The 16,148-nt window shown below is 33.9% G+C and overlaps 1 protein-coding gene across 1 annotated transcript; it reads left to right on the forward strand.

Annotated features, from left to right (window-relative positions):
* Positions 1–4,219: 4,219 nt before the first annotated feature.
* On the forward strand, positions 4,220–11,545 carry LOC147532854 (chaperone protein dnaJ 10-like). Its single transcript, XM_086647962.1, has 11 exons — positions 4,220–4,648; positions 6,094–6,153; positions 6,450–6,532; positions 6,649–6,808; positions 7,653–7,782; positions 9,336–9,494; positions 9,581–9,759; positions 9,878–9,958; positions 10,042–10,179; positions 11,093–11,228; positions 11,327–11,545. The coding sequence occupies exons 1-10, from the start codon at positions 4,562–4,564 to the stop codon at positions 11,204–11,206; spliced, it is 1,191 nt and encodes a 396-aa protein (XP_086504088.1). The 5' UTR covers positions 4,220–4,561; the 3' UTR covers positions 11,207–11,228; positions 11,327–11,545.
* The last annotated feature ends 4,603 nt before the right edge of the window (positions 11,546–16,148 follow it).

Raw genomic sequence — 16,148 nt, forward strand, 5'->3', positions numbered from 1 at the left:
GAACAACTTTAGATTAGTTTTTGAAATCGATTTTATTATCGTACATAACTTCAATTAGTACTTTGTTGTCATCCAGTTCCAATCCCCTAGAGTCTGCTTAGACCAATCCTCATTACCTCTCAACAAGTATAATTCTTTAGATGTGTTGACTTGTACGAGAAGTATTTCCTTTTTTGTTCTATTTTTGAAGGTTTGTTGTGTCACATATTAATTGACGATATAATTTTTGAGTCTATAGACCAAAAATAGGGTCTTAATAGGAGATTTAATCCTCTATGATCCTAAAAAGGATTTCAAAACCTAAATAATAATTTAAATGGATATCTAGTCCTTTTGGTCTCATCTAGAGAGAAAACACAAATCCATATAATACATATTAAAGATTTAATACCTATATTAACCTTCTTTAATATCAAAACGTGATTTACATTCTAAACTGTTAAAGATATTTTTTCCATTTTTATCTCAACTTTCTCACTCCAATCACGTTTGAATTGTAACTAACTACTATGTTGATAATATTCCGTAACTGAAATCCGGTAACTTTCCATCTCTCTCTCTAAAAACGAAATCTTCATTAAACATAAATTAAACTCACCACCAGCTGTTAAAAATTCCATTGTTTAATATTCAATCAAGAGCTTTCATCAAAACCTCCATTGTTATTTAGGTTTTATACTGTTTATCTCTTTTTCTAGCCATTGTTATTCAGGTTTAAAATCTTATCTTTATTGCTTTATAGGCTAAAGATTCATATAGAATCGTTGAAAACATCAAATCTTGATTTAGGTCTTTCTTTTCTTGTTTTCCATTTCAATAACTTTGAATCTGTTTTGCTGTAATCTTAACTACCTTCGAATGGAAGATTTATATTTTCTCTCTCTAAAACTTTCATAACTCTTTAAGATCTTTGATGTTTATTTCTTATTTAATGATTTGTTCAATGTTAGTATGTTATTTCTCCTTTCAATGTTCATTGTATATTTCTTCAGATCTACGTTAAATCCTCTTCTTTTTTTGTTTTTTTTTGCAGATCAGAATCATCTGTCCGTACAGTTCTTGATCTTTGTGATTATCCACACTTATTCCTATAACAGAATATAAAGTACAGGTACTTTACGATAACTTTTCATGTTTTCTGATAAAATTTGCTAATAATATCTTGATGTTTATCCTTTCTGATTCTTGTAACAGAATAAAAATTACAGTTACGTTACGATAAATTACCATACTTTCTGATACAATCTGCATACATTTCACGTAAGATGGTAGTATTAATGATCAAAGGTTCGTAAAGTATGAAAAATTTATCCAACATTACACGTCCTTTTTTTACCAGAACAGTAGTCATGACAAGCATATAAAACTTCTCTTAACCTAATAAAAAATTGTACTTTTTCATACATGATACATAATTTATTGATCTGTACCTGTTATTTATGATCCATCTCATTTGATTTTTATTAAATGTTTCATTATTAATGTATGTAAATTTGATTATAATTTTTTTTAACTAATACATATGTTTTTTTTTCTTGTAGTAAACCAGCACTGATGGAATTTCTTACAGAATCATCACATAAACTATAGAAGTATAAATTATGATGAAGAAGATTGTTTCTATGATCCTGTTTGGACAACGGAGTCTTACGTGAAGACTTACAAGGAACATATAAACCCTGCCCCTAACTTCGATGAACCATGTACATTTAATGAAGAGTCAAAAACACTACCATGTTTGATTCGCCGTAAACCTGGAAGACCAAAGACAGTAAGGATCGAGAGATTGGGCAACATTCTGACGGAGTTTGTTTTTAAGTTACCTAGTCTACTATGTTCTTTTCATTTACAATAAAACACAGATTACTGTTCAATAAAATTTCCTTTCAGTCGTACAAAGGTTGTGTTGTTTTCTATACAGTATACATAATTTATGATAAATCACATACTTTATAACAAAAAACATGATTTCAGATTTACATTTCCTAACAAGTTACTATAATTTATGGTACATAATGGATAATCTAAGTATTCAATGGTACATAATGGATTCAATGGTACATAATGGATTCAATGGTACATTTCCTAACATGACATAAAAAACAAGTAATTTATGTCAGAAAATAATCTAAGTATTTAATGGTACATAATGGATGACACACACGCATATGATAAATTACGTTGTATACATGACAAATGATGATTTCCTCGTCATAAATAACACATAATTTACGAACTTGTTTCATAATTTGTATTCGATGTGTGTTTATGTATGAGTAAAAAATGAAAGTTAATTGAGAGAAAGTTGATATATATGTTTTGAATATGAACCCCCAAATCACGCTAATTGATCTTAGAAAATATACTCTTTCCAAATCTGAAAATTAAGTGAGAGAAAGTGATATATAGATTTGGTTTCCAAATCTGAAAGGATGAGAGAGAAAATCTGTTTTGGAAAATATCCGTTTTCCAAATCTGTTTTGAAAAATCTGTTTTGGAAAATATCCTTGATCCGTTACTTCCTATTAAATCTTTTCAGTTTGTAACATAAATATCTCCCCCAAATCACGCCCCCTGGTTTGGGAAACTTTCCGGATTCATTCCGAAATTTAACAACCCCGAATTTTTTAGACGAGGGACATGGAGGGTATTTATCAATAAAGTATGAGTTATTTATGCCCTTATTGTAAAAGGACTAAATGTCCATATTTTGGGAAGATTGGTCTATATACCTATTATGAAAATGATTTTGGTCTATATACCCATGGACTCTTGACGATATTGGGTATCGAGCAGTAGAAAGCCCATCATGGGATTTTGGTTGAAGCTTCAACCAATTGAAAATTAAGCCGAAGCAAGACACCTATCATGGATCGAGACGAGGTTTCCAATCAATTAAAGCAATCTATTGAATCTCCATCAAAATAAGATTTAACCGAAGCAAAAAATCGCTCTCGGATCTAGACGAGGTTTCCAATCGATTAAAGCTATCGATTGAATCTCCACTGAAGCAAGAAACACTCGGCTCGATCAAGGTGAGGGTTTCAATCAATCGAGTAAGAAGAAAATATAATCTCAGTGAGTTTGATTCATTTGAAGTTTTTGTTAAATTAGGGTTTTATAGGACCCTCTTTAGACAGGGATATAAAGAACTTGATTAGAGCACTTAGGAATGTAAGTGGGTTAATGATGTGAATTCCATAATATTGGTTTAATGGAGGTTTTGGAATTTTAATGGAAGTTTTGGAGTTTCAATGGAGTTTTTGTTGTTTTAATGGAGTGGTTGAAAGTGAAGAGAGAAAAAGTAATAATGAGTTTTGGTACTTAAAAAATCAACTGACAAGATATGGTGTAGGGGCATCTTTGGCACGAAAAGTAACCTCATCAATGTTCGACGAAAAAAATGACAGAAAAATGAAAAAAAGAGGTCAAAATAGGAGCTGGTCATCTTTAGGGAGCCATTTTGGTGAGTTGGTCATCTTTAGGGGGCCAAAATAAAATTAACCCTAAAAACATTTAACATGTACACTATTGCCACGGTATAACTACATAAACTTCCTCGGTAACCTAGATAAACATGGTCCTCCTGCCCTCACTCACATTTTATCACACTTGAGTATAGAGGTGGCAATGTTATAAGCCACTACAACTAAAATTCAACGAATCAAAGGGCAACAAAATTTGTGATTTGAAACAGGAAAAAAAATCGAAATTTTGGAGAATTTTGGAAAGAAAGTTTCGTGCAGAAACAAAAATTTGTTGTTTCCTCCAAACATATATCCCCCACTCTTGAAGTTTTTATTACTTCTTTCTTCATCTTCTTTCCCGCCACCAACTTCGATTATTAAACCGACGACAATGATTCTCGACAATAATTCCGTCATCTCGTTCGTCGCCCATCTCTCTTTGCTCTCTTCTCTTCTATCTCCTCTATCCGCTCTTTTTGTTCCAGACGAAGGGTCCTGACAAAAATACCATTCTTTTCACCGAAACTTAGAGAGAAAAGAGAGACATAGAAGAGAGAAGACAAAGAAGAGAGTGAAGATGAGCTATAAAGTTGTCGGCTATCTCTTACTGGCGACCTATAGGATGCATTTGCTGATTTTTTTTTTTGTGTTTAAAACTCTTATTTTCTCAAAATACCCACACAACAATATTGTGATGGTATCCTCATTTTACACATCTCCCCAATTATTGTTTCCCGCATCAGCTTTTGTTTATGTGACCACTTTGTAGGGCGGGGAATATAAATTCCGCGCTCCCCTTGAAACTGTCCCTTTCCGTCTTCCTCTTTTTTTCTCTCTCTCTCTCTGTCTATAAACTATCCATTTTCTATCTCTAAAGCGGCAGTGTCTTTTCCTATAGCACCGGAGCAACGATTCAAAAGCTGATAAACCTTTCCTCTTCTAGTTCGGGTTAGATTAAGAAGGCTCAATAATAGAACAAGGATAAAAGAAATCATCTTCGAATTTTGATTTTATTCTCTCAGTCTCAACCGATCCTCAAATTTAGAGACTGAAACAAAACCACAGGTTCAGATCGGAGTGAGCTCTGTCTCAAAATGGTGAAAGATACAGAATTTTACGATGTTTTGGGGATTAATCCTTCAGCTACTGAAACTGAAATTAAAAAAGCTTATTACATCAAGGTATGGCCAATTTTTCGTTTAATTTGTCTTTCTTCATTAATAATACTAATCTTTCAGTCGATTGAGAAGAGGAATTGATAGATAGAGAGAGAAACAGGATAGATCATTTCATTTTATAGTGATCTGGTATGTCTTAGAAGAAGAAGAAGAAGAAAATTAGGTTTTTGAGGAGGAAATGCTACCTTAAAGGAGGGTAACTGTGGATTTTGATGTTAAATTCAAAACCGGAGAAGGAACTTTTAATTGAAATGAAGTAGAGATATTAGGTTTAGGGTTTGGTCACTGGTAGGCCCTTATACTTAAATATTGGTTGGTAGGCTCATTAAATTTAATTGAAAATTTATGCTTATTTTCTCCCTATGTTTCCTTTGTTTATATCAGGTCCTAAAGATGCTTCCTTGATAGAGCATTTGATAACTTTACGAAGATTAAGACATTTTTTCTGCCATTTTTTCTCTCTTCTTTGTTTGTAACTGAGGCAACTTATTTCTTAGCAAAAAACATAGTATTTGCCCAATTTAGGAGTAATTCAGAAGATATCCAGTCACATTTTATATCCTATTCTAATACTTGATTCTAACCCCATTTAGTAAAAATAATGATAACGTGGATAGTTTGTAGAGATCTATGTATGATTGAAGATTCTATTTGTTGCCATAATTTTGTATATTTACGTTAGTGATGTTTTATTTTGAAACCACCTTCCCCCGTATGTAACTAGGGTCAAATGAGGTGCTACTTGCTAGCATTTTACTATCTGGTTGTCAAACTTCGTGAGATCCAGAATTTTTCTTCTTGTTGTTAGTCCAGCCGAAGGGAAGTACCACACAATAAATTAAGTATGGAAGATTGAAGGGATTATTGTCAAACTTTGCATCTCCAGGGTCATTACTTATTAGTACTAAAGAAAGTTGTTGGCCGAAGCTAATAACAGTATGACTGCCTAGTTGCTTGATCTTTGTAATTTTGCCTAAACTTGGTAGGTTAATTGTCCTATGATGAGTATAGGGATTTCTATTACTATTTAGAGGCTTCTTTCTTGATTTGGTAAACATTTAAATTTATAGCAGTCATCCAGATGTAGCGTCAGAACCGCAGTTCATTTAGAGAAAAGATCGCTTATTTCTGAGATGTTCATTACCTTCTCCAAGAATACCTTTTCCAAGGAATTGGATAAAAAGATCGTTTATTTCTCAAAATAGAGAAAACGAAGTTGGAGTTAGTGGTCGCGGTGTCGTTCGACAACTGTTTCTTCGTTCAACAACTGTTTCTTTAAGCTTGAAAGAAACTTATTGTACTCTTCAACACCAAGTTAAATGTAAACATGAACTCTTATCAATATTGTGCAGTGAAACTCTCATGCCTGTTCAGAATGTTGTCAAGTTTATATCTACTCGTTACTTTTTTTATTTGAAAATTGATTTATATCATCTTTTGTGCTGTAGGCACGGCAGGTCCACCCAGATAAAAATCCGAACGATCCTCTAGCAGCCCAAAAGTTCCAGGTAAGCATAACATCTTTTTGGATAGTATGGTAAATACTCTTCTGTATTTCGATATAGCCAATAACAAGTTCTTGTAAGGAAAGATAAAAAGAGGAAAAAGAAAAGAGTTGAAGAGAATAGGAATGAGATGATAATTTCATATATATGTTTAAGAAAATAATATCAAGATTTTGTGCCTTAATTGTTCTCTTTGAATGGAAGTGAATTTATCTACTAACGAGACTGCCAAGGTTCTTGTTTTTTTTATATATCGGTATAATGTTCATTATATTATTAGTTAATGAAGATGGTTTCAGGTCTTGGGCGAGGCTTACCAAGTACTTAGTGATCCAACACAACGACAGGCTTATGATACTTATGGAAAATCTGGAATTTCAACGTAAGTTTCCCTTTCTGTACCATTTTGGATAATGCATCTCAATTCAACAGAAACAAAAACCCAGATACTGATGTTAATACTCAATAACTAATTTATTTTCTGGACGACTATTTCAGCGATGCGATCATTGATCCAGCAGCTATTTTCGCAATGCTTTTTGGAAGTGAACTTTTTGAAGAATATATTGGCCAGCTTGCTATGGCATCTATGGCTTCGCTTGACATTTTTACGGAAGGAGAACAATTTGATGCCAAGAAGGTTCAAGAAAAAATGAGGGTAAGATTTTGTATGTATTCTCTTTGAATCCTATCTCGACTCTTAACTTTCATAGCCGTCAACACGTGTCTAGACCTGACAAAAGTTAAATGACATGGTGAGATTGTGTTGGGCGAGGTTAAATCACGCTTTACTCAATGCTTTCATCTGTCAGATAATAGTTCAAAAACTTAAAACTCTATTACGAGCTGAATAGCTGGGGAAATTTTCTTCTCCGTGATATGCCAGAAAGAATATAACTCTCCCACCCTTGCTACTTGCTAACACGATGTGCTGAGAACTAACTTCGGTCGGCCATTCAATAAAGTAAGCATTAATTTGGAATAGTATCTTAGTGTCCTCAATTTTCCTTGATATAGGCAAGGTTAACTGTCATTAGGAGTGCCCAATTTAGTTGCAAAACTTAATAAGGTTCAACACTTCAACTTGGCTCAGAAATCAAACCTCTGTGTTACTTTATTAACAATATACTAGACTCATAAGACATTTGTCTTACATCAAGCATATTATCTTAGTCTACTATATCATTAATAAAGTAATATGAGGTTTGATCTCTGAGCCATTTAAAGTAAGGTAGAAATCTACTCATTTCAGCGTGCTAGATTTGGCTTAAAGAGCTAAAATAGAATCATGGTTATTCAGAGTAGATAACTGGTTTAGCAACTGGCTTTCTTGCTTATGCTACCAACTGATCTCTGTTAGCATCTCCCTTGAAACTTCACATCTACATGCTTCAATGCTTGAATTGTTTCAGTTTCAGCTTAACTATTTTGCATTGTTAAAATCCGATACGCAAAAAACTTGAATTTCCTTTCAGTTCTTTTAACAAATTATTCTGCCACAGTCGGTTCAAAAAGAAAGGGAAGAGAAGCTTGCAGAAACACTAAAAGATCGGCTGAACCAGTACGTACAAGGAAATAAAGACGCCTTTATTAGTCATGCTGAAGCAGAGGTGTCTAGGCTCTCTAATGCTGGTAGTGCTTTAGTCCCAACTTCTTTCTCATGTTTATCATTTAAGCATTTCCATATGTCCAAACAAGTCTTATGTGGTGTCCATGACTTTGTACCCTTTAGTTATAGATATAGTGTTGAAGCATTTGATATCTTAAGGAGGCAACACATATTAAATTTTTGTGGTCGTATATTCCTGATATGCCTTCCAGAGAACAATGGGACCATCAAGGTCGTTGACTAATTCTAATTTGTTTTTGCATGAGGTAGACATCTTTTGTAATGTGCATTTTTCCTTACAAAAACTATAGGTGCAACAAAATTATAACAGTTATACAACAAGATTTTAATTCATTGACATGGTTTTCTTCAAAATTATCGTTTCAATAATTTGTTGCAAAAACAACCAAAAGTAGAAAAATGGAATCTGTTGTATAAATGGTGTACCCAGCCCAGGTACTAAACTTCCTAAAAGTTTTGCCGAAACCGTCAAAGTTTTTTGGTTTCCACAGATGTGGAAATGCAATCACAGTTACAAGCTATTTTTCCAAGATTTCAGTTGAAATTGGTCAAACTTATGGGATATTCCGAGTATGCCGAACTACTAAAAAAATAAAAGAGAAAGAGAGGATGAAGAAAATTACCAAAATTTGATTCATAAAGTTTTTTCTTGATAAATTTTCTTCATTAGTCAAGAAATGTGTAGATTTTGATTTTTCTTTCTCCCTTTTCGATTTTAAACCTTGATTAGTAAACCCTAGGAGAGATTTGAGTGAAAGAACTGAAACAAGGAGGAAGAAAGAAGCAAGAAGTCGGGTACAGAGATATGAGATGTTTTTGAAAACCTAATTTCTAGCAGATTTTGTTGTAACAGAAAGCATGTTTTTTCATGTATGTGCTATTCAAATGAAAGAAATATGCAAAAAAATGTAAGGGTACTCTCTCGTGCACAAAGGTTTGCTTAATTAGTGAGCAACTATAGAGCTTTCTATTTGGCTGTTATTTCTTTTGAAAAAACGTACAAAACGTGGTTTTGGATTAGCTAATTAACTATTAGCTTGTCGTAGTTAAATGTTAGCGTTGATTTGATGAGTAACATGTTAAGTTTTTACGTATTTTATGAAACAGTAATATGAATGATTATCACTTAGATCAACCATTGTTACATTATAGTATTATAGTTAATATAAGTTAACCTACACTGGTATTTTATGGCCATAACCTGATTGTCTGCAACAATCAATGCAAGTAGACAGAAGATGATGTACATCAAAATCTCACATTAAGTGAGTGCGAGAATTACAAAAAGAGTATATGAGTGTCAGACATGGGAGATAGTCCTAACTGTAAGTGTCAATGCTATAACTTAGCAACTTTCTTCTATTTCAAAATCAGATATCCGACATCACATAACTCATCATACATCATATACAAGGGCGTGAGCGACAATGTGTTAACATTTGTTTCAATTAGACCCTTCAGAAGCTTCCTTTTTCTCCATCCATAACGCTCAACTTCATTGTGTGTTTTCTCAATTTTTTTTCTCATGGTCCAAGTTGTGTATCTTTATTATCAGCTTATGGTGTCGATATGTTGAGCACAATTGGCTACATATACGCAAGGCAGGCAGCTAAAGAACTAGGGAAGAAAGCAATATATTTGGGAGTTCCTTTTATTGCTGAGTGGTTTAGAAACAAAGGCCACTTCATCAAATCTCAAGTAACAGCTGCTACAGGTTAATAGATCAAACATTAACTACGAAAACATGGTTACTCATATCTCTTTGGGTTTGTCATTCATTTTTCTCTATACCCATGATAGGTGCAATTGCTTTGATTCAACTTCAGGAGGACATGAAGAAACAACTCAGTAGTGAGGGAAATTACTCCGAAGAAGAGCTTGAAGAATACACAGCGGCTCACAAAGAGTTGATGATTGATTCTCTTTGGAAACTTAATGTTGCCGATATTGAAGCAACTTTATCACGAGTCTGTCAGATGGTTCGTTTTCTTTGCTGGAATTAGGTTTTTTCTTTCTCTAGAAGTCGAGCAACATGGATTTGGGTTTGATCTTCTCACCAATAAATTTGGTCAATATATTCGGCTTGGTTCTTTTTAGGTTCTTCAAGACAACTCTGTGAAGAAAGAGGAGCTTCGTGCTCGTGCCAAGGGGTTGAAGACTCTTGGAAAGGTCTTTCAGGTATGATATCTGGCATTTATGTATACTTCTGAACGTATAATATTCATTTTAACTTATTCATTGTGATGTTGTTTTATACTTAGAGGGTAAAGTCGAATGGTGGGATCGAAGGTGACGCTCCAGTTCAAAAGCTAAATGAAAGTGATCGAAGCCATAACAGTAGTTCTCCAGAAACTTCTCCCAAATCTCCACCTCCCGCTTATGCAGCTCCAACACCCCAGGTATTTCTCTCGTATGCATGATCTTGAGCAGTTATTTTCACAAGCTTGCAGGTTTTGGAGTCGATTTTGAATGAGTAAACTAATTGAAAAACCGATCGTCTTCATTGATTGAAGATGAATAATGAGAATATTTTGGGTAACCCTCTTTTTTGGGTTGGTTTTCTGGAAGTTGCTATTTGTGAAAAGTGAGGCTCACGGGAAGCTAATGTATTTAGGGCCCATTTTTTAGGAGTAGTCCCACACTCCCACATAGGCAAAGGGGTGCTGTCATGACCACAAACTTCATACGGTATTAGGGCGAGGCTCACATGTGATTGGCCAAACGCCAATCTTGTCATCTACAAAAAAGACATGTGTTAAGATCAAGGAACGCCATACTCGAGAGAGCGTGTAAGATTAGAGCCGTATAGGCAAAGGATACTCTCATGCCCGAGAATATATATCTAGGGCATCTTCACTCATTGTGCCATCATACAACCGCAGTCTCATCCAATAAAGATCTAACTTGTCAAAATTAATTAGTAAAAAACTAGATTGCCTACTTCAATAACTGAATTAAGCACTTGGAGAGTTCACAAGATTATAATTTGACACGACCTCAAAAAGCTTGTCCGAACATTTTAAAAGCCGAAGTCAATCGAGAGTAATTACTTATAACCTGGAGGATGTGTACTTGAAATTCGAAAATTTGTTAGATACCTGTGAGTTTTTTTTTGTTGAAACAAGTTGGATACCTGTGAGTTGTTACTACCTTTTTACTTAGTTTTGTTATTACTACTTTAGAGCTGAAACACTTACTTTAGAGCAATCGATATTCTATTATTTAGTTTTGTTATTACTACTTATTTTACAGATTCAACCGATAAATACTGACTTGTTTCTTTTAATCTCTTGCAACTGGACCGATAATTAGAGTCCATATGTGGAAGCTCCCCAGTTTGCAAATGCTCAGGTTAATTTTAACTTCCCCATGCCAAGTGCTCCTCCTGGAGTACAGAGACAAGCTTCTTCTACAGGCAAGGAATGAATGATCTGATCTCACATTTTATGTGAGTTTCCTCATTTATACCCCATTATATATTGTTAGGAAGGAAGGGGGTTTTGAATTGCTCATTTTGAATTTTATTTTTTCGTTTTTATCGAGTAGAATTACAAAAAATGGAACCAATCCTACCAGAAGGGGAAAATATATACAGGATGAGGGAGTGATATGCAAGATCATTTGTTCTAGCTAAAATTTATCTTGTAATTTATATGGTCTCTATTATTGGGTTTAGGTTTTGGAGCATTTGTCCTTACCATTGTATATATTGATGTTCTTGATTGATGCTTCTTTTATTCTATAAAAATTTATGTCCTCCCTAAATAATTGTCTCATGGCAACATTAACTAAAAATCCAAAGGTTAGAAACTCGATTTTAAAAAAGATTGTACAATTTTTAAAACCTTGATCGATGATGAACTAACTGAGATGTTTTGCAAAAACTTTGAAGTCGAAGGGAAAACAATACATAGGGTGGAAATTCAATAACATTAGATGTCTAAAGCTTCTCCATATGTTATTTCTTTATGAATAACTCCATCTGATCATATCAACTGACTAATCATTAGGTTAGTTATGGGTCTACGAAAGAAAACGCCTGTAGGGACAATCTGGTTTCCAAATAGGTGTATACTATCACTACCATATAGCATATAGGTAGAGAAAGATATATCCCTTTATGCACTGCCTTGAATGGAACAAGAGTTTATGTATTCTTTTCAGTACTTTCGAAAAATATAATTTATGTATTCTTTTCAGTACTTTAAAAAAATATAAATGTCAACAACTAGAAAAGATGGTGCATTTCAACAAAAAAAAAGAAAAGATGGTGCAGAAGAATGTTTTTTTTTTTTGAGTGAAAATAAGATACCATATATCATATTGTTTCCATTACAAATAAAAAGGAAAACTAATTGAACAATAAGATGACCTTAGACAATTAATCAAGGCTAATTAACTCTATTGACGCGAGTTCGTGGGCCATGACGTTGGCCGTTCTTTTGCAGCATGCAAATTGGACGTGGAAGCAAGAGGCGTAGCCACGTAGCTCGCTGAGATGAGAGATCATATTCCACGGAACCATTGGATCAGGATCCATTAAGAATTCCCATAAAACCCTACAATCCATCTTAGAGGGTGTTTGATTTTTGCACTTATTAAGTGATTTTCACTTAATAAGTGCGGGCCGACAATTTTAGGCCGTTTGTTTTTTCACTTAATAAGTGAATATCACTTGTAAGTGGGGCCAAAGTAAGTGCAAAAAAGTAAGCTCCAACTTGGAACTTATTCTTTTTGCACTTACTTTTTAAGTGCTCAAAAAGACATTTCTATCCCTACCGAATATAATAAGAGGGAATGGGCGGGACGTCCAAAATTGGGCCGAAAAAGAGGGCCCAATCCATTCGTACGCAAAAATGCGTTCCCAGTCCAACGCGTCAGAGGGCGATGGAAAATTACTGAAGGATCCGTTTTCTTTATCGAATTTACGAAGAATGCCATCTAGAAAATTACGAAATTGCCACTCTGAAAAACACGGGATTCTCCACTCCGAATTTTACTTTCTCTCTCTACTGTTTTACTTTCTCTCTCTACTGTTTTACTTTCTCTCTCTAATTCTCTTTCCAGATTTATTTCTCTTTATTTATTTAACCAAATCCTAATTTCTCTCCTAATTTAACCAATTTCTAACTAATTTAGATTTTCTCTCCCTCTAATTCCTTTTATCTCTCCAATCTCAACAAATTCCTCTCTTTTCAAAATTTTCTCTTCAATCTAAACAAATAATTCCAGATTGGTTCAAAATTTTTTTTTTTTTTTCTAGATTTGTTTCTTATCTCAAATTTCGAATTTTTCAAGATTGATTCAAATTTCAAATTTTTCTCTCTAACTTTCCAGATTTATTAATTTAACCAATTCCTAATTTATCTCAAATTTTAACCAATTTCTAACTAATTTCAAATTTCTTTCTAACTAATTTCTCTCAATTTTTTTTCCAGATTGGTTCTTGTTTACGGAAATTGTTTAATTTACTGAGGATTTCTTGTGTACTAGAACTTTTGTGTTGGGAAATTTTCTGGTTTACCAGAAACTGTTTAATTTACTGGGGATTTCTTGTGTATTAGACACTTTAGTGTTGGCAAATTTTCTGGTTTACCGGAAACTGTTTAATTTACTGGGGATTTCTTGTGTACTAGACGCTTTAGTGTTGAGAAATTTTCTGGTTTACCGGAAACTGTTTAATTTACTGAGGATTTCTTGTGTACTAGACACTTTTGTGTTGGGAAATTTTCTGGTTTACCGAAAACTGTTTAATTTACTGGGGATTTCTTGTGTACTAGACGCTTTAGTGTTGGGAAATTTTCTGGTTTACCGGAAACTGTTTAATTTACTGAGGATTTTTTGTGTACTAGACACTTTTGTGTTGGGAAATTTTCTGGTTTACCGGAAACTGTTTAATTTACTGGGCGTTTCTCTCTAGATTTTTCCTATTTTCTTTCTCTCTAAATTTTATTCCTTTTTCATATTTTCTCTCCAGATTTTTCTCTTCCCATATTTCCTATTTTCATTCTTTTTATTTCTGTTTAAACATGTTTTCTCTCTCCAATCTTACTACTTTCCTTTTCTCAAAAAGATAGAGATGATGGCAAGAATATAATCGATTCCGAAATATTTATATATAGATAGAAAATTTACATATCTTCTTCTTCTGTTTCTCTAAAAAATTTAGAGAGAGAAAGAAAAAAAATATTCCAGATTTCAAAAATCTTTCCAAAATCTGGGCGGGGGGCTTAATTACTTTAGATGGAATCTTTCAAAAATCTGGGCGGGAGTTTTAATTTTCGCCCTTAATCCCAAATTTTCAAAATTTGAACGAAATAAGAAAGAATCAGCGTTTTTGAGAAGGTTTTAGAGAGAGAAACAAAGAAAAAACAGAGTATTTATCGGGATTTAGATATATTTAGAGAGAAAGATGTTGTTTTGCGATAATCTAGAGAGAGAAAGAGTCAGTTAAGAGAGTTTAAAGATATTCAGGTGAGATTTTACGGGATTTAAAGAGATGGAATGAGTGTTTAACGTCAAAACCACGGGGGGGTAAAAGAGGAATAAAAAAACAAAAAAACAAAAAACTCTTAGCTGTCCCTGACATTGGGACCTAAAACGCATTTCGGTCCGAGTTTGGGCTGAACGCGTATTGATGTGGCAAAATTTGGACCATTCCCTCATTTTTTGATATAATAATTACCAATGTAATTATAACTAAAAAGAAAATCTTAAACAATTGATAAGTAAAAAAAATCTTTTTATGACTTTATCAATGACCCTTTTCCTTCTTCACTCATCCTTCACCTAAGCTTTTCTCTTAAAAAAATTTCACATCTTTTCCTTCAATAATCACGGAACCACTCAAACTCCATGATGCAATGTAAGTTCTTTCTCCTTCATAATTTTTAATTACTTGAGGTTAATATTTTTAACATAAAGTATTCATAAATCGTAATTCTCTTGTATCCAAATTCGCGAGCGTAATGAATTAGCATGAAATGCTAATATTTAATTACTTTAAGGTCAAAATAGACAATTTCTCATTTTTATGACATTTAGAATTAATATAAAAACAAAATTCAAGCACTTGGAAGTGATAGGAAACAAACGCCATATCACTTACAAGTGATATCACTTACTAAGTGATTATCACTTAGTAAGTGGTAGCACTTATAAGTGCTAAAAAATCAAACACCCTCTTAGTATAAATGTATCCAATCCCATTAGTTCCGCCGACTCTAACCCTACCAGAACTCCCTTTATCTCATTATGAAGATGAGAGATTGGATCGAAAGTTGTTGTTGTAGAAAAAATGATGTTGCTCATCGAGTCCCTAATCACCGTTGCCGCCGATCCACCATTGTTTCTGTAAGATCCGTCTGTGTTGATTTTGTATTGTCCTTGAGGTGGTGGAGTCCACTGTTCAACCTGCATGAAGGAAGAAGAGTTAATTTGTGTTATAGGGTTATTTAAAGCCAGCGCTTTGGGGAAAGCTAAATAGTTTCCGGGGTGTGAAGACTTGGTAAAAAATTGGTCAAACTTGTTTGACAATTTTATTTAGGGGGAAAGCAAAATAGCTTCTCCACCTCACCTCTCTCTCTCTGTCCACCTCATAGTCTTCTCCGTCGAAGGTCGCCGGCCGGAAAATTTTCCGGCCGGCGACCTTTAAACATAATTTTTTTTTATCTCTCCCTCTAAAAAAAAATTTTTTTTTAAAAAAAAACAAAAATCTCTCCTCTCTCTCTAGATCTGGTGAACCAGATCTGGTTCGCAGACCTCATGAAGGTCTGCGAACAGACCTCTAATGGCCTGTTCGCAGACTTCCATGGAGGTCTGCGAACAGGCCATTAAAGGTCTGTTCGCAGACCAGATCTAGAGAGATATTTAAAAAAAAAAAATTACAGAGAGATTAAAATTTTTTTTTTTTTTTTTTTTTTACATTGAAGGTCGCCGGCCGGAAAATTTTTCCGGCCGGCGAACGTGTCGGAGAAGACAGATAGAGAGGTGAGGTGGGGAGAGAGGTGAGGTGGAGAGAGAGTGAGGTGAGGTGGACTGTTTTTTTTATTTCCCTGGAAAATTTGTAAAATTTTACATATTCTCTTTAAAATTTCACACCCCGGAAACTATTTAGCTTTCCCCAAAGCGCTGGCCTTATTTAATTGAAGGGAACTGATGTGACACTAAAATGTCACATTTGGAGAGCCTAACTTAGACTAATTATTCCTTTTCGAGTGTTATCAATAATATTTTATGTGTTTTTTCATGTTAGGTACCTATTTTGGAGATCGACATGAAAATCGGAATAAAGGGAACGAATTGTCACTATCATTTCATGTGCCGAAAATGAGAGAAAATGACTCCAAGCAAATCAAATTACAAATGG

This window comes from Eschscholzia californica, unplaced genomic scaffold (assembly GCF_041429995.1).
Source record: "Eschscholzia californica isolate CP2 unplaced genomic scaffold, dmEscCali1.0.p SCAF_6, whole genome shotgun sequence".
In the NCBI taxonomy this organism is placed as follows: domain Eukaryota; kingdom Viridiplantae; phylum Streptophyta; class Magnoliopsida; order Ranunculales; family Papaveraceae; genus Eschscholzia; species Eschscholzia californica.